At 56.3% G+C, this 27,191-nt stretch overlaps 1 protein-coding gene across 1 annotated transcript in view; it reads right to left on the bottom strand.

The window, feature by feature from the left end:
- Window positions 1-413: 413 nt before the first annotated feature.
- Window positions 414-27,191, bottom strand: part of SLC38A5 (solute carrier family 38 member 5) — a 123,561-nt gene continuing 96,783 nt past the window's right edge. The window contains exons 7-16 of the mRNA XM_066579933.1: window positions 17,800-17,881; window positions 16,280-16,362; window positions 16,138-16,196; window positions 14,726-14,854; window positions 14,533-14,612; window positions 7,309-7,409; window positions 6,259-6,383; window positions 5,334-5,478; window positions 1,423-1,526; window positions 414-1,296 (exon numbers count right to left, since the gene is read on the bottom strand). Coding sequence (XP_066436030.1) covers window positions 1,192-1,296; window positions 1,423-1,526; window positions 5,334-5,478; window positions 6,259-6,383; window positions 7,309-7,409; window positions 14,533-14,612; window positions 14,726-14,854; window positions 16,138-16,196; window positions 16,280-16,362; window positions 17,800-17,881 — 1,013 coding nt within the window. The 3' untranslated portion in view covers window positions 414-1,191. The remainder of the gene's footprint in view (window positions 1,297-1,422; window positions 1,527-5,333; window positions 5,479-6,258; window positions 6,384-7,308; window positions 7,410-14,532; window positions 14,613-14,725; window positions 14,855-16,137; window positions 16,197-16,279; window positions 16,363-17,799; window positions 17,882-27,191) is intronic.

The raw sequence follows: 27,191 nt of genomic DNA, 5'->3' as shown, positions 1-27,191 counted from the left end.
TATATGGCCTGTCCTTAGTAGATCAGTGGGTGTCTGCCACCAGGGACCCTGCCAATCAGTTCTTTGCCAGGCCCGCACGCTCATGCACTGAGCTGGTTTCTACAGGAAGTAAACAGCCCCATTCCCAATGCCATGGCCAGGCTTGGTATTACAGGCAAAGTTTCCATTCACTTCAATGGCTGCAATACCAAGCCTGGCCACTGCAGAGAAAACGGAGCTGTCTGCTTCCTGCAGAAATCAGCTCAATGTACAGCAAACAACTGATCAGCAGAGATCCCTGGCGGCAGACTCCCACCCATCTACTATAGATGGCCCATCCTGCACATAGGCCACCAATAGTTTACAGCTAGACAACCCCTTTAAATCCCCGAGTCTCATTTATCATTCTACAACATCATAGAAGAAAATGCAAACCTTGTTTAAAAATTTATTAAAGTATTGTTGGCGTGGTCTACGTCCCACACATGTAAACCACGGCTTACAGCTGCTCTCCAAGCATGTAACATGTCAGGACTGCGTGACTTGGGGGGTCACCACAGCGATGGCAGATGATGGGGGGATCCCGCACCATTCACAGTGATCAGGACGGAGGGGGACAGACTGATGAGACCTGCAGATTGCAGTAAGGAAGCCGCCGTCTAGCAGGTATGGTACGTGTATATAGGGGTACGCAACCGTAGATGGGGGGCTACTCTGCAGCTTCATATCCCTCCAGGGGTGACGGCGAGTCCAGCTGCAGAATGAAGATGATGTAACATATAGAAATACTCTCGGCAGCGCCCCCTGAGTGCCGCACGCGGAAGCCCCTGCAGGGCCGCTGAGGTAGATACACTGTGAGTCATTGACATTTTGGTAGCATTCAGGAAAAGGCACCTGGTGTGAGCAAATACTCTTAGGAAAACGACTGACTGTCCCAAGAACTGATGACGAGGAAAACCGCCTCCAAGGACCGAAACAGAGAAGAGACCGGAAGCAACAAGGTAGGCGATTGTAGTGAAGGCTGGCAGCAGCTGGCGGTGGTTTTGGGGGCACTTGTGGCTTAGAAGGTCTTGTCCGTTACTCTTTGGAAGCCCCGCTCTCCCCGGCTCAGTCACTCCCAAGACCTCCTGCGTCAGCAGCGACTGTCCTTGTACTTGTGCGCAGGTCTCGGGGGGCTGTTGTCCTTCGCCATGGAGAGGGGGCCGAGGGCAGCTAGTGCCCCCCCATGTTATTTCTTCCTGTTGTCACCCAATCCACGATCATAAAACTCAGGCTGGTTATCATGAAGACAAAACCCACCGAGGCAAAGAGCGCCACCTGTGGAGAGAAGAGACGTGAGAAAAGGAGGCGGGGCATGAAGACGCGAGGGCCCCCCGGTATGGGGCCCCCCGGGCCAGGAAGATGGACAGTCAGGGGTTTGAGACTGAAGACACGACTGCCAACCTGAATCTTGGGACGGGAGAGCAGCGGCTCCTTCTCTCGGGGGACGATTCTTAAGTAGAAAATACTTGGCAGAATGAAAATCAGACTCGGAGCCGAAGTGGATCCTGGAAGAAGAGAAGAGTGAAAGCCGAGAAACCACCAACCCCCCCGAAGTACAGGCGCATATACTGCAGAGCTGAACTCAACATTCTGCTAACGGCACATACACTCATTGTCAGTAACATCCCCCCCCCCGCCTAGAAGGCGTATAGAGTATATATATTATATATATATATACACACCCTCATTGTCAGTAACATCCCCCCCCCCCAGAAGGCGTATACAGTATATATATTATATATATACACACCCTCATTGTCAGTAACATCCCCCCCCGCCTAGAAGGCGTATACAGTATATATATTATATATATATACACACCCTCCTTGTCAGTAACATCCCCCCCCCCGCCTAGAAGGCGTATACAGTATATATATTATATATATACACACCCTCATTGTCAGTAACATCCCCCCCCCCCTAGAAGGCGTATACAGTATATATATTATATATATATACACACCCTCCTTGTCAGTAACATCCCCCCCCCCGCCTAGAAGGCGTATACAGTATATATATTATATATATATACACACCCTCATTGTCAGTAACATCCCCCCCCCCCAGAAGGCGTATACAGTATATATATTATATATATATATACACACCCTCATTGTCAGTAACATCCCCCCCCCGCCTAGAAGGCGTATACAGTATATATATTATATATATATATATATATATACACACCCTCCTTGTCAGTAACATCCCCCCCCCCAGAAGGCGTATACAGTATATATATTATATATATACACACCCTCCTTGTCAGTAACATCCCCCCCCCCTAGAAGGCGTATACAGTATATATATTATATATATACACACCCTCATTGTCAGTAACATCCCCCCCCCCCGCCTAGAAGGCGTATACAGTATATATATTATATATATATACACACCCTCCTTGTCAGTAAAACCCCCCCCCCCCCCCCTAGAAGGCGTATACAGTATATATATTATATATATACACACCCTCATTGTCAGTAACATCCCCCCCGCCTAGAAGGCGTATACAGTATATATATTATATATATATACACACCCTCATTGTCAGCAACATCCCCCCCCCCCTAGAAGGCGTATACAGTATATATATATTATATATATACACACCCCCATTGTCAGTAACATCCCCCCCCCAGAAGGCGTATACAGTATATATATTATATATATACACACCCTCATTGTCAGTAACATCCCCCCCCCCCTAGAAGGCGTATACAGTATATATATTATATATATATACACACCCTCCTTGTCAGTAACATCCCCCCCCCCCCTAGAAGGCGTATACAGTATATATATTATATATATATACACACCCTCATTGTCAGTAACATCCCCCCCCCCCTAGAAGGCGTATACAGTATATATATTATATATATACACACCCTCATTGTCAGTAACATCCCCCCCCCCCCAGAAGGCGTATACAGTATATATATTATATATATACACACCCTCATTGTCAGTAACATCCCCCCCCCCCCTAGAAGGCGTATACAGTATATATATATTATATATATACACACCCTCATTGTCAGTAACATCCCCCCCCCCCTAGAAGGCGTATACAGTATATATATTATATATATACACACCCTCATTGTCAGTAACATCCCCCCCCCGCCTAGAAGGCGTATACAGTTTATATATTATATATATACACACCCTCATTGTCAGTAACATCCCCCCCCCCCTAGAAGGCGTATACAGTATATATATATTATATATATACACACCCTCATTGTCAGTAACATCCCCCCCCCTAGAAGGCGTATACAGTATATATATTATATATATACACACCCTCATTGTCAGTAACATCCCCCCCCCCGCCTAGAAGGCGTATACAGTATATATATTATATATATACACACCCTCATTGTCAGTAACATCCCCCCCCCCCTAGAAGGCGTATACAGTATATATATATTATATATATACACACCCTCATTGTCAGTAACATCCCCCCCCCCTAGAAGGCGTATACAGTATATATATTATATATATACACACCCTCATTGTCAGTAACATCCCCCCCCCCTAGAAGGCGTATACAGTATATATATTATATATATACACACCCTCATTGTCAGTAACATCCCCCCCCCGCCTAGAAGGCGTATACAGTATATATATTATATATATACACACCCTCATTGTCAGTAACATCCCCCCCCCCCTAGAAGGCGTATACAGTATATATATATTATATATATACACACCCTCATTGTCAGTAACATCCCCCCCCCCCCCAGAAGGCGTATACAGTATATATATTATATATATACACACCCTCATTGTCAGTAACATCCCCCCCCGCCTAGAAGGCGTATACAGTATATATATTATATATATATACACACCCTCCTTGTCAGTAACATCCCCCCCCCCGCCTAGAAGGCGTATACAGTATATATATATTATATATACACACCCTCATTGTCAGTAACATCCCCCCCCGCCTAGAAGGCGTATACAGTATATATATTATATATATATACACACCCTCCTTGTCAGTAACATCCCCCCCCCGCCTAGAAGGCGTATACAGTACATATATTATATATATATACACACCCTCATTGTCAGTAACACCCCCCCCCCGCCTAGAAGGCGTATACAGTATATATATTATATATATACACACCCTCATTGTCAGTAACATCCCCCCCCCCTAGAAGGCGTATACAGTATATATATTATATATATACACACCCTCATTGTCAGTAACATCCCCCCCCCGCCTAGAAGGCGTATACAGTATATATATTATATATATACACACCCTCATTGTCAGTAACACCCCCCCCCGCCTAGAAGGTGTATACAGTACATATATTATATATATACACACCCTCATTGTCAGTAACATCCCCCCCCCCCTAGAAGGCGTATACAGTATATATATATTATATATATACACACCCTCATTGTCAGTAACATCCCCCCCCCCTAGAAGGCGTATACAGTATATATATTATATATATACACACCCTCATTGTCAGTAACATCCCCCCCCCGCCTAGAAGGCGTATACAGTATATATATTATATATATATATACACACCCTCATTGTCAGTAACACCCCCCCCCGCCTAGAAGGTGTATACAGTACATATATTATATATATATACACACCCTCATTGTCAGTAACACCCCCCCCCCCACCTAGAAGGCGTATACAGTATATATATTATATATACACACCCTCATTGTCAGTAACATCCCCCCCGCCTAGAAGGTGTATAGAGTATATATATTATATATATATATACACACCCTCATTGTCAGTAACATCCCCCCCCCCCGCCTAGAAGGCGTATACAGTATATATATTATATATTATATATACACACCCTCATTGTCAGTAACATCCCCCCCGCCTAGAAGGTGTATACAGTACATATATTATATATATATACACACCCTCATTGTCAGTAACATCCCCCCCCACCTAGAAGGCGTATACAGTATATATATTATATATATATATACACACCCTCATTGTCAGTAACATCCCGCCTAGAAGGAGTATATATATAATAATAATAATACTCTGTATCTGTATAGCGCCACCATATCCCGCAGCGCTTACATAGACGGGGGAGGGGGGATACAGAAAGACAAAAGGACAAACATTACAGAACCGCGGTTACATGGTAATCAGCTGATGGAGACAATAGGGGTGCGGGTCCGGCTCCAACCAGACAATAGGGGTGCGGGTCCGGCTCCAACCAGACAATAGGGGTGCGGGTCCGGCTCCAACGAGTATTTACGATCTACTCCGCTAACAAGGCGATTCTTACCGATGACACCAAATATGTCCTTGATGTTGGGGATGAAGATGACCAGCAGGTTGACGTTCACCAGCAGGCAGACGGCGATGAGGATGTGCCGCCACCAGCGGAAGTCCTGGCCGGGGCAGACGAGCTGTTGGATGGCTCGACGGATCTGCGGAGGATGGAGGGATGAGAGAAGCTGACACAGGCGTGAAGGGAGTCGTCCATCACCTCTAAGCACGGACGAGATCAGCTGAGGGGTCCGCGGGTGAGCGACCTGTACTTGCCCGGGAGCCCGCGGGTGAGCGGCCTGTACTTGCCCGGGAGCCCGCGGGTGAGCGGCCTGTACTTGCCCGGGAGCCCGCGGGTGAGCGGCCTGTACTTGCCCGGGAGCCCGCGGGTGAGCGGCCTGTACTTGCCCGGGAGCCCGCGGGTGAGCGGCCTGTACTTGCCTGGGAGCCCGCGGCTGAGCAGCCTGTACTTGCCCGGGAGCCCGCGGGTGAGCGGCCTGTACTTGCCCGGGAGCCCACGGCTGAGCGGCTTGTACTTGCCCGGGAGCCCGCGGGTCAGCGGCCTGTACTTGCCCGGGAGCCCGCGGGTCAGCGGCCTGTACTTGCCCGGGAGCCCGCGGGTCAGCGGCCTGTACTTGCCCAGGAGCCCGCGGGTGAGCGACCTGTACTTGCCCGGGAGCCCGCGGGTGAGCGGCCTGTACTTGCCCGGGAGCCTGCGGGTGAGCGGCCTGTACTTGCCCGGGAGCCCGCGGGTGAGCGGCCTGTACTTGCCCGGGAGCCCGCGGGTGAGCGGCCTGTACTTGCCCGGGAGCCCGCGGGTGAGCGGCCTGTACTTGCCCGGGAGCCCGCGGGTCAGCGGCCTGTACGTGATGCCCGGCTCCCCGTCCTGCGCCTATACGTGACGCTCGGCTCCCTTTAAGTTCAACCATAATCTCACCTACCGGAAACAGAACAACCGGCACGGTCAGGGTCACCGCCACGAGCACCGCCAGACGGACACACAGCACCAGCATGTCCAGGGGGTCCACCTTGTTATAGGTGTGCAGCATCTCCGAGTCCACGTCACCTAACAGAGGGGCACATATATACATCAGCAGCACCCCTTGTGGACAGAAATGGCATAACATTTAGGGGGTGGAGGCTTCATAGTGGATCAGAACCCCCCAGGGCTGGTTCAGTCCCAGGCACCATGGATACTTTGTAGCTGGAGAGCCCCTTGATCACGGGATGTGTGGGGATCAGTGTTCTCAGCGACCCCTACTTCTGAGCCAGCGCCATCTGTAGAACATACATTTACATGCTTCTTCCTAGCCTGGATGGACACTGGGGCAGGAAGGGGTTAAAAAGGCTACACAGTTGAGAGGCGGTTGGGGTGAGGATTGATTAGAGAGGTCATCAGCTCTCCGCCATGTAATCGCTGAGAGCCGATGGGATGCCATGGCAACCCGACAGCAGACAATGACATCCGAGTGTGCTATGTGATCACTAGTGCATTGTAATACAGAAGTACTGCAGTGTACTATTGGTGCAATCATACCATCACAGGTTCAAGTCCCCTACAATTCCCTAAAGGGACATTCAAAATGTAAAAAAGCATAAAAGTAGTTAAAAGCAACAAACAAATAAACTTTTTGTGCACTTACCCATCTTTGTATAAAAAAAAAATAAAACCCCCATTTGGGATTGTCGCATCCGTAACAACTTAAACACGCTTTTCATCCAGCATGGCAAACGTAGAAAAACAAAGAACAAAAAATGGAGCCCCTTCCAAAAAAACACAATAAAAGTGATCAAAAAACACCCCCAAAACAGCACCAATAAAAGCTGCAGCTCGCCCGATCCGGCGGTGGAAAAAAGTTATGTCCCCCCAAAACAGTCATGTCCTTAGGACCAAAATAGGTCGTCACCAAGGGGTTAATCTGTGCCATCGGTGGCATTCTCAGGGTGGCGCTATGATCTTGGTGCCGCATGGCCGTTTTTGTGACTCTTACCGTAGAAGGTCAGGTAGCCGAAGATCGCAGTCAGCAGGTACATAAGGAACATGGCGAAGATGGAGACGTTGGCCACGTTCTGCATCTGCTTCTTGGTGGCTCTTCATAGAGGAGATAGAAGCGTGTTACTGGCAGACGTCAGAGTAAAGCCCGCGCCGCCTGAGATCTGCCGCTGTCCGCAGGGGCCGTGTACACTTGTGCAATCAAAGCTTTCATTTTTCCAGGGTGTTTAGATATAAAAGGTAAAGCAACTTTTTTAAGGGAAGTGAGTGACGGGGGGTTTGTTCGTAGCTGTCACCAGGGGCGCCCTCAACATGAGGCAACCGGAGCCTGCAGGACCTCTGGGGGGCGGAGCCTGGGTTGCAACTTCGCCGACATGTGTGTGTTTTTTTTTGTTTTTTTTACCAGACATAGTAAAAAAAATTGCAAGTTGACCAGGCAGCAGCCTGACAAGCATTTCACTTTGTCTGTATCTCCGGTCCAGCATCCGCTGCGGCCATAAGAGGTGGTGACCCCTGCATGCAGTGTGGACAAAAGGGTGAGAGGTCAGGAGCCATCGCCTCTAGAGACAGCAGCGGACACGGAATCGGTGATGTAAAGCGATGAGTTAAATGATTAATGGTGTCAAGTTGCCACCCAGCTGGAGGTCCACTATGGAGGGTCACTGTTACTACTGAGATAACTGGTACTACTAGGGCTACTATGGAGATCACTATTACTACTGAGGCCCCCGTGGGGATCACTATTACTACTGAGGCCACTGTGGGGGTCACTATTACTACTGAGGCCACTGTGGGGGTCACTATTACTACTGAGGCCACTGTGTGGGTAACTCTTATTACTGGGGCCACTCTTACTACTGATGCCACTGTGGGGGTTACTCTTACAACTAGGGCCACTGTGGGCGTTACTATTTCCACTGGGGCACCGTGGGCATTACTATTACCACTGGGACACTGTGGGCGTCATTATTACTGCTTGGGCCACTGTGGGGGTCACTATTACTATTGGGGCCACTGTGGGGGTCACGATTACTGTTGAGGCCACTGTGGGGGTCACTATTACTACCAGGGCCACTATGGGGGTCACTATTACTACTGGGGCCACAGTGGGGGTCACTTACTACTGGGGCCACAGTGGGGGTCACTTACTACTGGGGCCACAATGGGGGTCACTATTACAACTGGGGCCATCATGGGGGTCACTATTACTACTGGGGCCACTGTGGGGGTCACTATTACTACTGTGGCCACTGTGGGGGTCACGATTACTGTTGAGGCCACTGTGGGGGTCACTATTACTGCCGGGGCAACTATGGAGGGTCACTATTACTAGTGGGGCGACTGTGGGGTTAAATATTACTACTCAGGTGACTGTGGGGATCAATATTACTACTGAGGCAGCTGTGGGGATCACTATTACTACCAGGGCACTATGGGGGTCACTATTACTACTGGGGCCACAATGGGGTCACTATTACTATTGGGGCCACAGTAGGGGTCACTTACTACTGGGGCCACAATGGGGGTCACTATTACAACTGGGGCCACAATGGGGGTCACTATTACAACTGGGGCCACAATGGGGTCACTATTACAACTGGGGCCACAATGGGGGTCACTATTACTACTGGGGCCACTGTGGGGGTCACTATTACTACTGGGGCCATGATGGGGTCAGTATTACTACTGGGGCCATAATGGGGGTCAGTATTACTACTGGGACCATAATGGGGGTCAGTATTACTACTGGGACCTCTGTGGGGGCCACTATTACTACTGGGGTAACTAGTACTACAGAGGCCACTGTAGGGGGTCATTATTACTGCTGGGGTCACTATTAGTACTGGGGCAACTATGGGAGTCACTTACTAATGAGGGTCACTGTGGGGATCAATTTTACTACCAAGGGCACTGTTGTGGGTCACTATTACTATTGGAGCCACTGTGGGGGTCACTATTACTACTGGGGCCACTGTGGGGGTCACTATTACTACCGGGGCCACTGTGGGGGGTCACTATTAAGACTGGGGCCACTATGGGGGTCACTAATATTACTGGAGCCACCGTGTGAGTCACTATTACTACTGAGGTAACTAATACTACCAAGGGATCTGTTGGGGTCACTATTACTACTGGAGCCACTGTGGGGGGGGGGGGGGGGGTCACTGTTACTGCTGGGGCCACTGTGGGGCTCACTATTACTGTTGGGGCCACTGTGGGGGACGGTACTATGACTGAAGCCCCTGTGGGAATCACTATTACTACTGAGGCCACTGAGGGGATCCCTATGACTACTGAGGCTACTGTGGAGATCACTATTACTATTGGGGACACTATGGAGGGTCACTATTATTAATGGGGCCACTATGGGGATCACTATTACTACTGGGGTCACTGTGGGGATCACTATTACTACTGAGAACTCTGCGGAGGAGACATTACTACTATTGGGGAAACTATAGGGCTGACTATTACTACTGTGACTACTATGGGGGGGGGGCACTATTACTATTGGGGCCACTATAGAGGTGACTATAACTACTGAGGCCACTGTGGTGATCAATATTACTGGGGCCACTATGGAGGGTCAGTATTACTACTGAGGCTACTTTGGGGGTCACTATTATGACTGGGGCTACGGTCGGGGTCATTATTACTACTGAGGCCACTGTAGGGGGGTCAATATTACTGCTGGGCCACTGTGGGGGACATCACTACGACTGAGGCCACTGTGGGGGACATTACTACTACTGGGGCCACTGTGGGAATCACTATTACTACAGGGGCCACTGTGGGGATCACTATTACTACTAAGGCCACTGTGTGGGTCACTTACTACTGGGGCTACTGTGGGGGTCACTATTACTGCTGGGGCCACTGTGGGAGTCACTATTACTACTAGGGTCACTGTGGGGATCACTATTACTTCTGGTGCCACTATTACTGCTGGGGCCACGTTGGGGGTCACTAATACTGCTGGGGCCACATTGGGGGTCACTAATACTGCTGGGGCCACTGTGGGGGTCACTAATACTGCTGGGGTCACTGTGGGGGTCACTAATACTGCTGGGGCCACTGTGGGGGTCACTATTACTGCTGGGGCCACTGTGGAAGTCACTATTACTGCTAGGGCCACTGTGGGAGTCACTATTACTGCTGGGGCCACCGTGGGGGTTACTATTACTACTGGGGCCACTGTGGGTATTAGTATTGCTACTGTGGCCACTGTGGGGGGCACTATTACTCCTTAGGGAACTAAGGGGGCCACTATTGGTGTCACTCTTACTACTGAGGGTCACTCCGGGTATCACTGTTACTACTGAGACCACTGTGGGGGTCACTATTACTATTGAAGCCACTGTGGGGATCACTATTACTACTGGGGACACTGTGGGGGTCACTATTACTAATGGGACCACTATAGGGGTGACTTACTAATGGGGCCACTATAGGGGTCACTATTTCTACTAGGGGCCACTGTGGTGGTCATTATTACTACTAAGGAAACTGTGGGGGTCGCTATTACTGTTGAGGCCACTGTGGGGGTCAGTATTACAACTGAGGCCACTGTGGGGTCACTATTACAACTGAGGCCACTGTAGGGGACACTATTACTACTAGGGCCACTGTGGGGGTCACTATTACTACTAGGGTCACTGAGGGGGGGGGAACTATTACTGCTGGGGCCACTGTGAGGGACATTATTACGATTAAGGCCACTGTGGGAATCACTATTACTACTGCGGTCACTGTTAGTACTGGGACCACTATTACTACTGAGGCCAGTGTGGGGATCACTATTACTCCTGGGGACACTGTGGGGGGGTCACTATTACTAATGGGGCCACTATTACTACTAGGGACCACTGTGGTGGTCATTATTACCACTAAGGAAACTGTGAGGGTCGCTATTACTGTTGAGGCCACTGTTGGGTTCACTATTACTGCTGGGCCACTGTGGGGGACATTACTACGACTGGGGCAACTGTGGGAATCACTATAACTATGGAGGCCACTGTGGGGATGCCTATGACTACTGAAGCTACTGTGGAGACCATTACTACTAATGGGGCCACTATGGGGCTCCCTTTTACTACGAAGGCCACTGTGTGGATCCCTATTAATAGTGAGGCCACTGTGGGAAACACTCTTACTACTGGGGCCACTATGGGGTTACTATTACTACTGGGGCCACTGTAGGGGGTCACTATTACCACTGGGGCCACTGTGGGGGTCACTATTACCACTGGGGCCACTGTGGGGATCACCATTACCACTGGGGCCACTGTGGGGGTCACCATTAGCACTGGGGCCACTGTGGGGGTCACTATTACTACTGGGGCCACTGTGGGGGTCACTATTACTACTGGGGCCACTGTGGGGGTCACTATTAGTTCTGGGGCCACTATTACTACTGAGGCCACTGTGGGGCTCACTATTACTACTGAGGCCACTGTGGGGGTCACTATTACTGCTGAGGCCACTGTGGGGGTCACTATTACTGCTGGGGCCACTGTGGGGGTCACTATTACTGCTGGGACCACTGTGGGGGGTCACTATTACTGCTGGGGCCACTGTGGGGGTCACTATTACTGCTGGGGCCACTGTGGGGGGCACTATTACTGCTGGGGCCACTGTGGGGATCACTATTACTACTAAGGCCACTGTGGGAATCAGTATTACTACTGCGGCCACTGTGGGCATGCACTATTACTCCTTGGGGCACTAAGGGGGCCACTATTGGTACTGAGCCACTATGGGGGTCACTAATACTACTGAAGGCCACTGTGGGTATCACAATTACTACTGGGGCCACTGTGGGGATCAATGTTACTACAGAGACCCCTGTGGGGATCACTTACTACTGAGGCCACTAAGGGGGCCACTGTTAGTACTGGGGCCACTATGGGAGTCACTATTACTACTGAGACCACTTTGGGGATCACTATGGGGATTATTATTGCTACTGAGGCCGCTGTGGGAGTCACTATTACTATTGGCGCCACTATAGGGGCCACTGTGGGGGTCATTTTTAGTATGAAGGCAAATGTGGGGGTTACTATTACTAATGTGGCCACTATTGGGGTCATTATTACTGTTGGGGCCACTATGGGAGTCACTATTACTACTAAGGCCACTGTGGAGGGGGGGCACTATTACTCTTTGGGGCACTATGCGGGTCACTATTACTACTGAGGGTCAGTGTGGGTATCACGATTACTACTGGGGCACCTGTGGGGATCACTTTTACTACTGAGGCCACTTTGGAGGTCACTATTACTACTGGAGCGACTGTGGGGGGTCACTATTACTACTGGGGCCACTGTGGGGATCACTATTATTACTGAGGCAACTATTACTGCTGAGGCCACAGTGGGGGTCACTATTACTGCTGTGACCACTGTGTGGGTCACTATTACTGCTGTGACCACTGTGTGTGTCACTATTACTGCTGTGATCACTGTGTGGGTCATTAATACTGCTGTGAGCACTGTGTGGGTCACTAGTACTGCTGGGGCAATTGTGGGGGTCACTATTTCTACTGAGGGCACTGTGGGGATCACCATTACTACTGAAGCCACTGTGGGGGTCACTATTACTCCTGGGGGCACTATTGGGGCCACTATTAGTACTGGAGCCATTTTGGGGGTCACTATTACTACTTAGGGTCACTGTTGGGGGTCATTATTACTGCTGGGGCCACTGTGGGGTCACTATTACTGCTGGGGCCACTGTGGCGGACACTTTTACTGCTGGGGCCACTGTGGGGGTCACTATTACTGCTGGGGCCACTGTGGCGGACACTATTACTGCTGGGGCCACTGTGGCGGACACTATTACTGCTGGGGCCACTGTGGCGGACACTATTACTGCTGGGACCACTGTGGCGGACACTATTACTGCTGGGGCCACTGTGGCGGACACTATCACTACTGCAGTCACTTAGGGGATCAGTATTACTACTGCGGCAACTGTGGGCAGGCACTACGGGGGCCACTATTGGTACTGGGCCACTATAGGTGTCACTATTACTACTGAGGGTCACTGTGGGTATCACAATTACTACTGGGGCCCCTGTGGGGATCAATGTTACTACAGAGACCCTTGTGGGGATCACTATTACTACTGAGGCCACTGTTAGTACTGGGGCCACTGTGGGGATCACTATTACTACTGGGGCCACTGTGGGGACCACTATTACTACTGGGGCCACTGTGGGGACCACTATTACTACTGGGGCCACTGTGGGGACCACTATTACTACTGGGGCCACTGTGGGGACCACTATTACTACTGGGGCCACTGTGGGGATCACTATTACTTCTGGAGCCACTGTGGGGATCACTATTACTATTGAGAGTCCTGTGGGGGGACATTATTACTATTAGGGCCCCTATAGGGGTGACTTTTACTTATGGGGCTGCTATAGGAGTGACCATTACTACTGGGGCTACTATGAAGGTCACTTTTACTACTGGGAACATTAAGGGGGGCCACTTTTACCAATGGGGGTCACTAAGGTGGTAACTTACTGTTGGACAAAGAGGGAGAGGAGGGGTGGAGTAAAGCCAGAGAAGTGAATGCTCTGGGATGCAGACAGAGGAGGCACTGCCAGCCATATGGACTGCCATGTCTCCTGGTGCTCCCAGTCCTGGTATCCCATGCCTACGAGTACCACCAGTGCTTTTGGGTTTATATATCCCCCAGCCCTACGATGTTCTACCAGTTGACTGATGAACCCCAAACGCCTATCTGCTGGCTTTAAATTAATTTGATAGCGAAGTTGGATAATTTATCCCGCTGTCACATGACATTTTCTGGAAAGCAGCACCTTCAGCCACTTACTATTGGAGCCCTACGGGGGGCACTGTTACTTCCAGGCCCAGTAAGAGGGACACTTAATATTGGGGCACGGTAACTCAAATATGTGTTGGGTATCTTGTGTATCGGCACTTTCAATGCCTTAAAATTAGTGTTTTTCTGCATGGGGGGGGGGGGGGGGGGGGGAGATTTCACGCTTTGCCACACGGAGCAGAGAGGCTTGGGGTAGTCCTGACTGTCACCCTGGGGTCACACGGGCCTCCATAAGAGCTCTATGCAGAAAACGGTAGATTTTTAATCACATCTGATTGTAAAGTTGCTCCATTTTTTATATTGGATACATTGCAGAAGTTCACGTCCCCCTTCTAACTCTGAAGGGCTTGTAAGGCAGCACTCCTACCTGCGCAGCTCCGTATAGATGGGTAGGACCTCCGGGTGGCACACAAAGGCGAAGGCGATGATGGGGATGGAGTAAGTCGTCTGGAAGGAAAGTGATTTCAGAGGTCAGGATAATGGCTGAATGAACCCCATTATAGTCTGGGGGTCCATCATTGGCCGGATCTGGGATTCAGTGGGGGGATGGCGGCACGTACCTCAGTGTTGACGGTAAATAACTTAGCGGAGCAGCCCTCCTCGCTGACGTTGTAGCCGTTGGCGTAGACCGCGTGCTCTACATGCGTTGCGTTCAGAGGACACGCTATCACAGACTTCTTGTAGATAACCTGGACACGTAGAGAAGCGTGTGAGCGCGGACCGACATGAGGGTCCCGGCAGGGAACATCTAGTGGCTGGTCTGCCACCACAGGTGAGATAATGAAGTCAGTGGGTGGTCTCCAGAGTAGGAGACGCAGATAAGGGTCCTAACAGGGGTCTCCTCTATAACAAAGTGCATGCCTGTCCTAAATGACACAACTGTAAAGGGTCGTGATGTCATTCGCAGGATATGTACTATCTGCTGAGTTTCCTTCAGGTGGTCATGTGATCTCATGGCGATCACCTGCCAATCACCAGAGCTTCCAGTATGATGGAACTGCCTGGACTGTGCTACACAGGCTCTTCACATGCTGATGATTAGAGGCTCCTGTCATGCAGGTATAATAGAGGAGATCACAACTCATCCTCCTGACTGGATACTTCTGGTCTGTAGCTCCTTTAGGTGAACATACAGAGTGGTAATTATCACACTGTTCTCCCAACAGGCAGAGATGGTACTGACTCTGGCTGCTCCTGTTATGCTGTACTGATGCATCATGGGAGTGTTAGTATGGAGGAAGAGAAAACAGGAGGAATCTAACAATCAAGATGGTGGCTGATAAGCATCAGACAGGGGCTGTACTACATGGAGTGTGACAGGCAATCAGGTGAGGGAGAAGGGATGGAAAATGTGTCTTCTCTGAAAGTGACCCTTTAACTGGAACCACCCAAATATCTGGGAAACTTAAAGGGGCGGCATATCAGTACAATCTGCCATTGCTCTATGCCTGGAGGCTGTGGGGTCGCAGCGCTGATGTAGCGGACCGCCGTTCTCCTCCCAACTGTCTGCGGCAGCGTAGGAGGCACCCCTCTAATGCTGCAGTCGCCCCCGTTCATGCGTGGGGGCAGGGAGGAAGCTACCAATCACAAAGTTACCTTTTTAGTGATTTATATAACATTTTCAAGACACTCCTTTAAAAGATGCCAACTGAGAAGCGTTGCGTCATGAGCTGCGTGCGTGCCGCCGCCGGGGGGCGCTCCTCCGCCTGCGCCGCTCACGTCCCACCACGCCATCAGCTGGAGAGACGCAAGATCATTATTGCAAAATTGTGTTTCTGTTCAGGTTTCTGTCATAAAAGCTAGAAACAATAGCGCAGCGGAGCCCATCGCAGTCAGTGGCCCCACCCAGCACAGAAACACGAAAATGTGACTAGAACCTCCAGCAGAGGGGCATGCAGCGCCATCCCCAGGCCAACAGCGGCGCCGGTGGGAGGAGCCCAGGTATGTGGCGCTGAGGTTTCCTGCAACTTACCGCACACAAGAAGAAGAGCATGCAGGTGAGCGACAAGCCGCTGGTGTAGCCCAAGTAGCCTGGTGGGAGACAGAAGACAACTAGTACTCCGCTGTGGGACTACAACTCCCAGCATGCCAAGCACAAGTCTACATGGTCTTACCCAGATGCTTCATGAGTGCCAGTGGCAGAATGATGAAGATGCTGACGATGATGATCAGCACGTTCCCATTGAAATACCAGTCCCTGCAGAGAAGAAAACACTTAGACTCGGGCACACAGGATGGGCACACACAGTTAGGCACACATGATGGGCATACATGGGTGGACACACAGTCAGGCACACATGATAGGCACACACAGTAAGGCACACATGATGGGCACACACAGTCAGGCACACATGATGGGCATACATGGGTCGGCACACAGGCACACATGATGGGCATACATGGGTGGACACACACAGTCAGGCACACATGATGGGCATACATGGGTGGGCACACACAGTCAGGTACACATGATGGGCACACAGGATGGGCACACACAGTCAGGCACACATGAGTGGGCACACAGTCAGGCCCACATGATGGGCACAGTCAGGCCCACATGATGGGCACACATGGGTGGCGCACACAGTCAGGCACACATGATGGGCACACACAGGCACACATGATGAGCACACATGGGTGGGCACACACAGTCAGGTACACATGATGGGCACACATGGGTGGGCACACAGTCAGGCACACATGAGTGGGCACACAGTCAGGCACACATGATGGGCACACATGGGTGGGCACACACAGTCAGGCAAACAGGATGGGCACACATGGGTGGGAACACATGGTCAGGCACACATGATGAGCATACATGGGTGGGCACACACAGTCAGGCACACATGATGGGCACACACAGTCAGGCACACATGATGGGCATACATGGGTGGGCACACAGGCACACATGATGGGCATACATGGGTGGACACACAGACTCAGGCACACATTTTGGGCATACATGGGTGGACACACACAGTCAGGCACACATGATGGGCACACACAGTCAGGCACACATGATGGGCACACACAGTCAGGCCCACATGATGGGCACACAAGCACACGTGATGAGCACACATGGGTGGGCACACACAGTCAGGTACACATGATGGGCACACATGGGTGGGCACACAGGATGGGTACACACAGTCAGGCACACATGAGTGGGCACACAGTCAGGCCCACATGATGGGCACAGTCAGGCCCACATGATGGGCACACATGGGTGGGCACACACAGTCAGGCACACATGATGGGCACACATGGGTGGGCACACACAGTCAGGCACACATGATGGGCACACATGGGTGGGCACACACAGTCAGGCAAACAGGATGGGCACACATGGGTGGGAACACACGGTCAGGCACACATGATGAGCATATATGGGTGGGCACACACAGTCAGGCACATGATGGGCACACACAGGCACACATGATGAGCACACATGGGTGGGCACACACAGTCAGGCACACATGATGGGCACACACAGTCAGGCACACATGATGGGCATACATGGGTGGGCACACACAGTCAGGCACACATGATAGGCACAAATGGCAGGCACGCACAAGGTGGCACACACGGGTGGGCACATAGTCACACATTGGCAACACCCCTCTCATCTTACCCAGTGGGTTCTTGCAGTCCCAGGAAGGCTTGGATCACCAGTGGAAGCTCATATTTGATAATATATAAGTAGCTGGACATCGCTGCAACGAGAAGAAAACCCTCCATTTGATGAGTTTCTTGCATCGGCTGGTGACTGATCTGACTAATGGACGGTAAGGCGGCACAAAGCCCTCCATGTTTATCCTGTAACTCCGCCCATCAGACCCCGCCCACCAAAGCGACTAATACGCTGCTGTCATAGGCTTAGTAGAATGCACTAAAGTAATGCAGTGTACTATTCTGTACATTGAACCATCACATCCTCGTCAGGAAATACAAGAGTTCAAGAAAATGTAATTAGAGGAAATAAAAGATTTATTACAAAGCAGCAAAAAATAGATAAAACCGCGTTCAAAACGAGACAAACGGGGAAAATACTTATTTATCTCACGGGGTGAGCGTGGCAAAAAAAGATCATAAACCCCAAACTGATGGAACAGCAGAAACTCTTCCCGCTGCCCCGGAGAATAACTCCAGACTGCGGCCCCGGAGAACAACGCCGAGCTCGGACTGCGGCCCCGGAGAACAACGCCGAGCACGGACTGCGGCCCCGGAGAACAACGCGTAGTTCGGACTGCGGCCCCGAAGAACAACGCCGAGCTCAGACTGCGGCCCCGAAGAACAACGCCGAGCTCGGACTGCGGCCCCGGAGAACAACGCGGAGTTCGGACTGCAGCCCCGAAGAACAACGCCGAGCTCAGACTGCGGCCCCGAAGAACAACGCCGAGCTCAGACTGCGGCCCCGGAGAACAACGCAGAGCTCGGACTGCAGCCCCGGAGAACAACGCCGAGCTCGGACTGCGGCCCCGGAGAACAAAGCCGAGCTCGGACTGCAGCCCCGGAGGACAACGCCGAGCTCGGATTGCGGCCCCGGAGAATAATTCCAGACTGCGGCCCCGGAGAACAACGCCGAGCTCGGACTGCGGCCCCGGAGGACAACGCCGAGCTTGGACTGCGGCCCCGGAGAAAAACGCCGAGCTCGGACTGCGGCCCCGGAGAACAACGCCGAGCTCAGGCTGCGGCCCCGGAGAACAACGCCGAACTCAGGCTGTGGCCGCGGAGAACAACGCCGAGCTCAGGCTGCGGCCGCGGAGAACAACGCCGAGCTCAGGCTGCGGCCGCGGAGAACAACGCTGAGCTCAGGTTGTGGCCGAGGAGAACAACGCCGAGCTCAGGCTGCGGTCGAGGAGAACAACGTCGAGCTCAGGCTGCGGCCCCGGAGAACAACGCCGAGCTCAGGCTGCGGCCCCGGAGAACAACGCCGAGCTCAGACTGCGGCCCGGAGAATATCTCCAGACTGCGGCCCCGGAGAACAACGCCGAGCTCGGACTGCGGCCGAGGAGAACAACGCCGAGCTCGGACTGCGGCCGCGGAGAACAACGCCGAGTTCGGAGTGTGGCCCCGGAGAACAACGCCGAGCTCGGACTGCGGCCCTGGAGAACAACGCCGAGCTCGGACTGCGGCCCCGGAGAACAACGCCGAGCTCGGACTGCGGCCCCGGATAACAACACCGAGCTTGGACTGCGGCCCCGGAGAACAACGGCGAGCTTGGACTGCGGCCCCGGAGAACAACGCCGAGCTCGGACTGCGGCCCCGGAGAACAACGCCGAGCTCGGATTGCGGCCCCGGAGAACAACGCCGAGCTTTGACTGCGGCCCCGGAGAACAACGGCGAGCTTGGACTGCGGCCCCGGAGAACAACGCCGAGCTCGGACTGCGGCCCCGGTGAACAACGCCGAGCTCGGATTGCGGCCCCGGAGAACAACGCCGAGCTCGGACTGCGGCCCCGGAGAACAACGCCGAGCTCGGACTGCGGCCCCGGAGAACAACGCCGAGCTCGTACTGCGGCCCTGGAGAACAACGCCGAGCTCGGACTGCGGCCCCGGAGAATAATTCCAGACTGCGGCCCCGGAGAACAACGCCGAGCTCGGACTGCGGCCCCGGAGGACAACGCCGAGCTTGGACTGCGGCCCCGGAGAAAAACGCCGAGCTCGGACTGCGGCCCCGGAGAACAACGCCGAGCTCAGGCTGCGGCCCCGGAGAACAACGCCGAACTCAGGCTGTGGCCGCGGAGAACAACGCCGAGCTCAGGCTGCGGCCGCGGAGAACAACGCCGAGCTCAGGCTGCGGCCGCGGAGAACAACGCTGAGCTCAGGTTGTGGCCGAGGAGAACAACGCCGAGCTCAGGCTGCGGTCGAGGAGAACAACGTCGAGCTCAGGCTGCGGCCCCGGAGAACAACGCCGAGCTCAGGCTGCGGCCCCGGAGAACAACGCCGAGCTCAGACTGCGGCCCGGAGAATATCTCCAGACTGCGGCCCCGGAGAACAACGCCGAGCTCGGACTGCGGCCGAGGAGAACAACGCCGAGCTCGGACTGCGGCCGCGGAGAACAACGCCGAGTTCGGAGTGTGGCCCCGGAGAACAACGCCGAGCTCGGACTGCGGCCCTGGAGAACAACGCCGAGCTCGGACTGCGGCCCCGGAGAACAACGCCGAGCTCGGACTGCGGCCCCGGATAACAACACCGAGCTTGGACTGCGGCCCCGGAGAACAACGCCGAGCTCGGACTGCGGCCCCGGAGAACAACGCCGAGCTCGGATTGCGGCCCCGGAGAACAACGCCGAGCTTTGACTGCGGCCCCGGAGAACAACGGCGAGCTTGGACTGCGGCCCCGGAGAACAACGCCGAGCTCGGACTGCGGCCCCGGTGAACAACGCCGAGCTCGGATTGCGGCCCCGGAGAACAACGCCGAGCTCGGACTGCGGCCCCGGAGAACAACGCCGAGCTCGGACTGCGGCCCCGGAGAACAACGCCGAGCTCGTACTGCGGCCCTGGAGAACAACGCCGAGCTCGGACTGCGGCCCCGGAGAACAACGCCGAGCTCGGACTGCGGCCCCGGAGAACAACGCCGTGCTCGGACTGCGGCCCCGGAGAACAACGCCGAGCTCGGACTGCGGCCCCGGAGAACAACGCCGTGCTCGGACTGCAGCCCCGGAGAACAACACCGAGCTCGGACTGCGGCCCCGGAGAACAACGCGGAGTTCGGACTGCGGCACCGGAGAAAAACGCCGAGCTCGGACTGTGGCCGCAGAGAACAACGCCGAGCTCAGGCTGCGGCCGCGGAAAACAACGCCGAGCTCAGGCTGCGGCCGCGGAGAACAACGCTGAGCTCAGGTTGCTGCCAAGGAGAACAACGCCGAGCTAAGGCTGCGGCCGAGGAGAACAACGCCGAGCTCAGGCTGCGGCCCCGGAGAACAACGCCGAGCTCAGGCTGCGGCCCCGGAGAATAACTCCAGACTGCGGCCCTGGAGAACAACGCCGAGCTCGGACTGCAGCCCCGGAAACAACACCGAGCTCGGACTTCGGCCTCGGAGAACAACGCCGAGCTCGGACTGCAGCCTCGGAGAACAACGCCGAGCTCGGACTGCGGCCCCGGAGAACAACGCTGAGCTCAGACTGCGGCCCCGGAGAACAACGCTGAGCTCAGACTGCGGCCCCGGAGAACAACACCGAGCTCGGACTGCGGCCCCGGAGAACAACGCTGAACTTGGACTGCGGCCCCGGAGAACAACGCCGAGCTCGGACTGCGGCCCCGGAGAACAACGCCGAGCTCCCAATGCAGCCCCGGAGAACAACGCCGAGCTCGGACTGCGGCCCCGGAGAACAACGCCGAGTTCGGACTGCGGCCCCGAAGAACAACGCCGAGCTCGGACTGCGGCCCTGGAGAACAACGCCGAGCTCGGACTGCGGCCCCCGGAGAACAACGCCGAGCTCGGACTGCGGTCCCGGAGAACAACGCCGAGCTCAGACTGCGGCCCCGGAGAACAACGCCGAGCTCAGGCTGTGGCCCCGGAGAACAACGCCGAACTCAGGCTGTGGCCGCGGAGAACAACGCCGAGCTCAGGCTGCGGCCGCGGAGAACAACGCCGAGCTCAGGCTGCGGCCGCGGAGAACAACGCTGAGCTCAGGTTGTGGCCGAGAAGAACAACGCCGAGCTCAGGCTGCGGTCGAGGAGAACAACGTCGAGCTCAGGCTGCGGCCCCGGAGAACAACGCCGAGCTCAGGCTGCGGCCCCGGAGAACAACGCCGAGCTCAGACTGCGGCCCGGAGAATATCTCCAGACTGCGGCCCCGGAGAACAATGCCGAGATCGGACTGCAGCCCTGGAGAACAACGCCGAGCTCGGACTGCGGCCGAGGAGAACAACGCCGAGCTCGGACTGCGGCCCCGGAGAACAACGCCGAGCTCGGACTGCGGCCGCGGAGAACAACGCCAAGTTCGGAGTGTGGCCCCGGAGAACAACGCCGAGCTCGGACTGCGGCCCTGGAGAACAACGCCGAGCTCGGACTGCGGCCCCGGAGAACAACGCCGAGCTCGGACTGCGGCCCCGGATAACAACACCGAGCTTGGACTGCGGCCCCGGAGAACAACGGCGAGCTTGGACTGCGGCCCCGGAGAACAACGCCGAGCTCGGACTGCGGCCCCGGAGAACAACGCCGAGCTCGGACTGTGGCCCCGGAGAACAACGCGGAGTTCGGACTGCGGCCCCGGAGAAAAACGCCGAGCTCGGACTGTGGCCGCAGAGAACAACGCCGAGCTCAGGCTGCGGCCGCGGAAAACAACGCCGAGCTCAGGCTGCGGCCGCGGAGAACAACGCTGAGCTCAGGTTGCTGCCAAGGAGAACAACGCCGAGCAAAGGCTGCGGCCGAGGAGAACAACGCCGAGCTCAGGCTGCGGCCCCGGAGAACAACGCCGAGCTCAGGCTGCGGCCCCGGAGAATAACTCCAGACTGCGGCCCTGGAGAACAACGCCGAGCTCGGACTGCAGCCCCGGAAACAACACCGAGCGCGGACTTCGGCCCCGGAGAACAACGCCGAGCTCGGACTGCAGCCCCGGAGAACAACGCGAAGCTCGGACTGCGGCCCCGGAGAACAAAGCCGAGCTCGGACTGCGGCCCCGGAGGACAACGCCGAGCTCGGATTGCGGCCCCGGAGAATAATTCCAGACTGCGGCCCCGGAGAACAACGCCGAGCTCGGACTGCGGCCCCGGAGGACAACGCCGAGCTTGGACTGTGGCCCCGGAGAAAAACGCCGAGCTCGGACTGCGGCCCCGGAGAACAACGCCGAGCTCAGGCTGCGGCCCCGGAGAACAACGCCGAACTCAGGCTGTGGCCGCGGAGAACAACGCCGAGCTCAGGCTGCGGCCGCGGAGAACAACGCCGAGCTCAGGCTGCGGCCGCGGAGAACAACGCTGAGCTCAGGTTGTGGCCGAGGAGAACAACGCCGAGCTCAGGCTGCGGTCGAGGAGAACAACGTCGAGCTCAGGCTGCGGCCCCGGAGAACAACGCCGAGCTCAGGCTGCGGCCCCGGAGAACAACGCCGAGCTCAGACTGCGGCCCCAGAGAACAACGCCGAACTCAGGCTGTGGCCGCGGAGAACAACGCCGAGCTCAGGCTGCGGCCGCGGAGAACAACGCCGAGCTCAGGCTGCGGCCGCGGAGAACAACGCTGAGCTCAGGTTGCTGCCAAGGAGAACAACGCCGAGCTAAGGCTGCGGCCGAGGAGAACAACGCCGAGCTCAGGCTGCGGCCCCGGAGAACAACGCCGAGCTCAGGCTGCGGCCCCGGAGAATAACTCCAGACTGCGGCCCTGGAGAACAACGCCGAGCTCGGACTGCAGCCCCGGAAACAACACCGAGCTCGGACTGCAGCCCCGGAGAACAACGCCGAGCTCGGACTGCAGCCTCGGAGAACAACGCCGAGCTCGGACTGCGGCCCCGGAGAACAACGCTGAGCTCAGACTGCGGCCCCGGAGAACAACGCTGAGCTCAGACTGCGGCCCCGGAGAACAACATCGAGCTCGGACTGCGGCCCCGGAGAACAACGCTGAACTTGGACTGCGGCCCCGGAGAACAACGCCGAGCTCGGACTGCGGCCCCGGAGAACAACGCCGAGCTCCCAATGCAGCCCCGGAGAACAACGCCGAGCTCGGACTGCGGCCCCGGAGAACAACGCTGAGTTCGGACTGCGGCCCCGAAGAACAACGCCGAGCTCGGACTGCGGCCCTGGAGAACAACGCCGAGCTCGGATTGCGGCCCTGGAGAACAACGCCGAGCTCGGACTGCGGTCCCGGAGAACAACGCCGAGCTCAGACTGCGGCCCCGGAGAACAACGCCGAGCTCAGGCTGCGGCCCCGGAGAACAACGCCGAACTCAGGCTGTGGCCGCGGAGAACAACGCCGAGCTCAGGCTGCGGCCGCGGAGAACAACGCCGAGCTCAGGCTGCGGCCGCGGAGAACAACGCTGAGCTCAGGTTGTGGCCGAGGAGAACAACGCCGAGCTCAGGCTGCGGTCGAGGAAAACAACGCCGAGCTCAGGCTGCGGCCCCGGAGAACAACGCCGAGCTCAGACTGCGGCCCGGAGAATATCTCCAGACTGCGGCCCCGGAGAACAACGCCGAGCTCGGACTGCAGCCCTGGAGAACAACGCCGAGCTCGGACTGCGGCCGAGGAGAACAACGCCGAGCTCGGACTGCGGCCCCGGAGAACAACGCCGAGCTCGGACTGCGGCCGCGGAGAACAACGCCGAGTTCGGAGTGTGGCCCCGGAGAACAACGCCGAGCTCGGACTGCGGCCCTGGAGAACAACGCCGAGCTCGGATTGCGGCCCCGGAGAACAACGCCGAGCTCGGACTGCGGCCCCGGAGAACAACGCCGAGCTCGTACTGCGGCCCTGGAGAACAACGCCGAGCTCGGACTGCGGCCGCGGAGAACAACGCCGAGTTCGGAGTGTGGCCCCGGAGAACAACGCCGAGCTCGGACTGCGGCCCTGGAGAACAACGCCGAGCTCGGACTGCGGCCCCGGAGAACAACGCCGAGCTCGGACTGCGGCCCCGGATAACAACACCGAGCTTGGACTGCGGCCCCGGAGAACAACGGCGAGCTTGGACTGCGGCCCCGGAGAACAACGCCGAGCTCGGACTGCGGCCCCGGAGAACAACGCCGAGCTCGGACTGCGGCCCCGGAGAACAACGCGGAGTTCGGACTGCGGCCCCGGAGAAAAACGCCGAGCTCGGACTGTGGCCGCAGAGAACAACGCCGAGCTCAGGCTGCGGCCGTGGAAAACAACGCCGAGCTCAGGCTGCGGCCGCGGAGAACAACGCTGAGCTCAGGTTGCTGCCAAGGAGAACAACGCCGAGCTAAGGCTGCGGCCGAGGAGAACAACGCCGAGCTCAGGCTGCGGCCCCGGAGAACAACGCCGAGCTCAGGCTGCGGCCCCGGAGAATAACTCCAGACTGCGGCCCTGGAGAACAACGCCGAGCTCGGACTGCAGCCCCGGAAACAACACCGAGCGCGGACTTCGGCCCCGGAGAACAACGCCGAGCTCGGACTGCAGCCTCGGAGAACAACGCCGAGCTCGGACTGCGGCCCCGGAGAACAACGCTGAGCTCAGACTGCGGCCCCGGAGAACAACGCTGAGCTCAGACTGCGGCCCCGGAGAACAACATCGAGCTCGGACTGCGGCCCCGGAGAACAACGCTGAACTTGGACTGCGGCCCCGGAGAACAACGCCGAGCTCGGACTGCGGCCCCGGAGAACAACGCCGAGCTCCCAATGCAGCCCCGGAGAACAACGCCGAGCTCGGACTGCGGCCCCGGAGAACAACGCCGAGTTCGGACTGCGGCCCCGAAGAACAACGCCGAGCTCGGACTGCGGCCCTGGAGAACAACGCCGAGCTCGGACTGCGGCCCTGGAGAACAACGCCGAGCTCGTACTGCGGCCCTGGAGAACAACGCCGAGCTCAGACTGCGGCCCCGGAGAACAACGCCGAGCTCAGGCTGCGGCCCCGGAGAACAACGCCGAACTCAGGCTGTGGCCGCGGAGAACAACGCCGAGCTCAGGCTGCGGCCGCGGAGAACAACGCCGAGCTCAGGCTGCGGCCGCGGAGAACAACGCTGAGCTCAGGTTGTGGCCGAGGAGAACAACGCCGAGCTCAGGCTGCGGTCGAGGAGAACAACGCCGAGCTCAGGCTGCGGCCCCGGAGAAAAACGCCGAGCTCAGACTGCGGCCCGGAGAATATCTCCAGACTGCGGCCCCGGAGAACAACGCCGAGCTCGGACTGCAGCCCTGGAGAACAACGCCGAGCTCGGACTGCGGCCGAGGAGAACAACGCCGAGCTCGGACTGCGGCCCCGGAGAACAACGCCGAGCTCGGACTGCGGCCGCGGAGAACAACGCCGAGTTCGGAGTGTGGCCCCGGAGAACAACGCCGAGCTCGGACTGCGGCCCTGGAGAACAACGCCGAGCTCGGACTGCGGCCCCGGAGAACAACGCCGAGCTCGGACTGCGGCCCCGGATAACAACACCGAGCTTGGACTGCGGCCCCGGAGAACAACGGCGAGCTTGGACTGCGGCCCCGGAGAACAACGCCGAGCTCGGACTGCGGCCCCGGAGAACAACGCCGAGCTCGGATTGCGGCCCCGGAGAACAACGCCGAGCTCGGACTGCGGCCCCGGAGAACAACGCCGAGCTCGTACTGCGGCCCTGGAGAACAACGCCGAGCTCGGACTGCGGCCCCGGAGAACAACGCCGAGCTCGGACTGCGGCCCCGGAGAACAACGCCGTGCTCGGACTGCGGCCCCGGAGAACAACGCCGAGCTCGGACAGCGGCCCCGGAGAACAACGCCGAGCTCGGACTGCAGCCCCGGAGAACAACGCCGAGCTCGGACTGCGGCCCCGGAGAACAACGCGGAGTTCGGACTGCGGCCCCGGAGAAAAACGCCGAGCTCGGACTGTGGCCGCAGAGAACAACGCCGAGCTCAGGCTGCGGCCGCGGAAAACAACGCCGAGCTCAGGCTGCGGCCGCGGAGAACAACGCTGAGCTCAGGTTGCGGCCAAGGAGAACAACGCCGAGCTAAGGCTGCGGCCGAGGAGAACAACGCCGAGCTCAGGCTGCGGCCCCGGAGAACAACGCCGAGCTCAGGCTGCGGCCCCGGAGAATAACTCCAGACTGCGGCCCTGGAGAACAACGCCGAGCTCGGACTGCAGCCCCGGAAACAACACCGAGCTCGGACTTCGGCCCCGGAGAACAACGCCGAGCTCGGACTGCAGCCTCGGAGAACAACGCCGAGCTCGGACTGCGGTCCCGGAGAACAACGCTGAGCTCAGACTGCGGCCCCGGAGAACAACGCTGAGCTCAGACTGCGGCCCCGGAGAACAACACCGAGCTCGGACTGCGGCCCCGGAGAACAACGCCGAACTTGGACTGCGGCCCCGGAGAACAACGCCGAGCTCGGACTGCGGCCCCGGAGAACAACGCCGAGCTCCCAATGCAGCCCCGGAGAACAACGCCGAGCTCGGA

The sequence above is a fragment of the Eleutherodactylus coqui genome, chromosome 10 (assembly GCF_035609145.1).
Source record: "Eleutherodactylus coqui strain aEleCoq1 chromosome 10, aEleCoq1.hap1, whole genome shotgun sequence".
In the NCBI taxonomy this organism is placed as follows: Eukaryota; Metazoa; Chordata; class Amphibia; order Anura; family Eleutherodactylidae; genus Eleutherodactylus; species Eleutherodactylus coqui.
The sequence above is the reverse complement of the archived record's forward strand: the minus strand, read 5'-3'. Positions and strand labels throughout refer to the sequence as shown.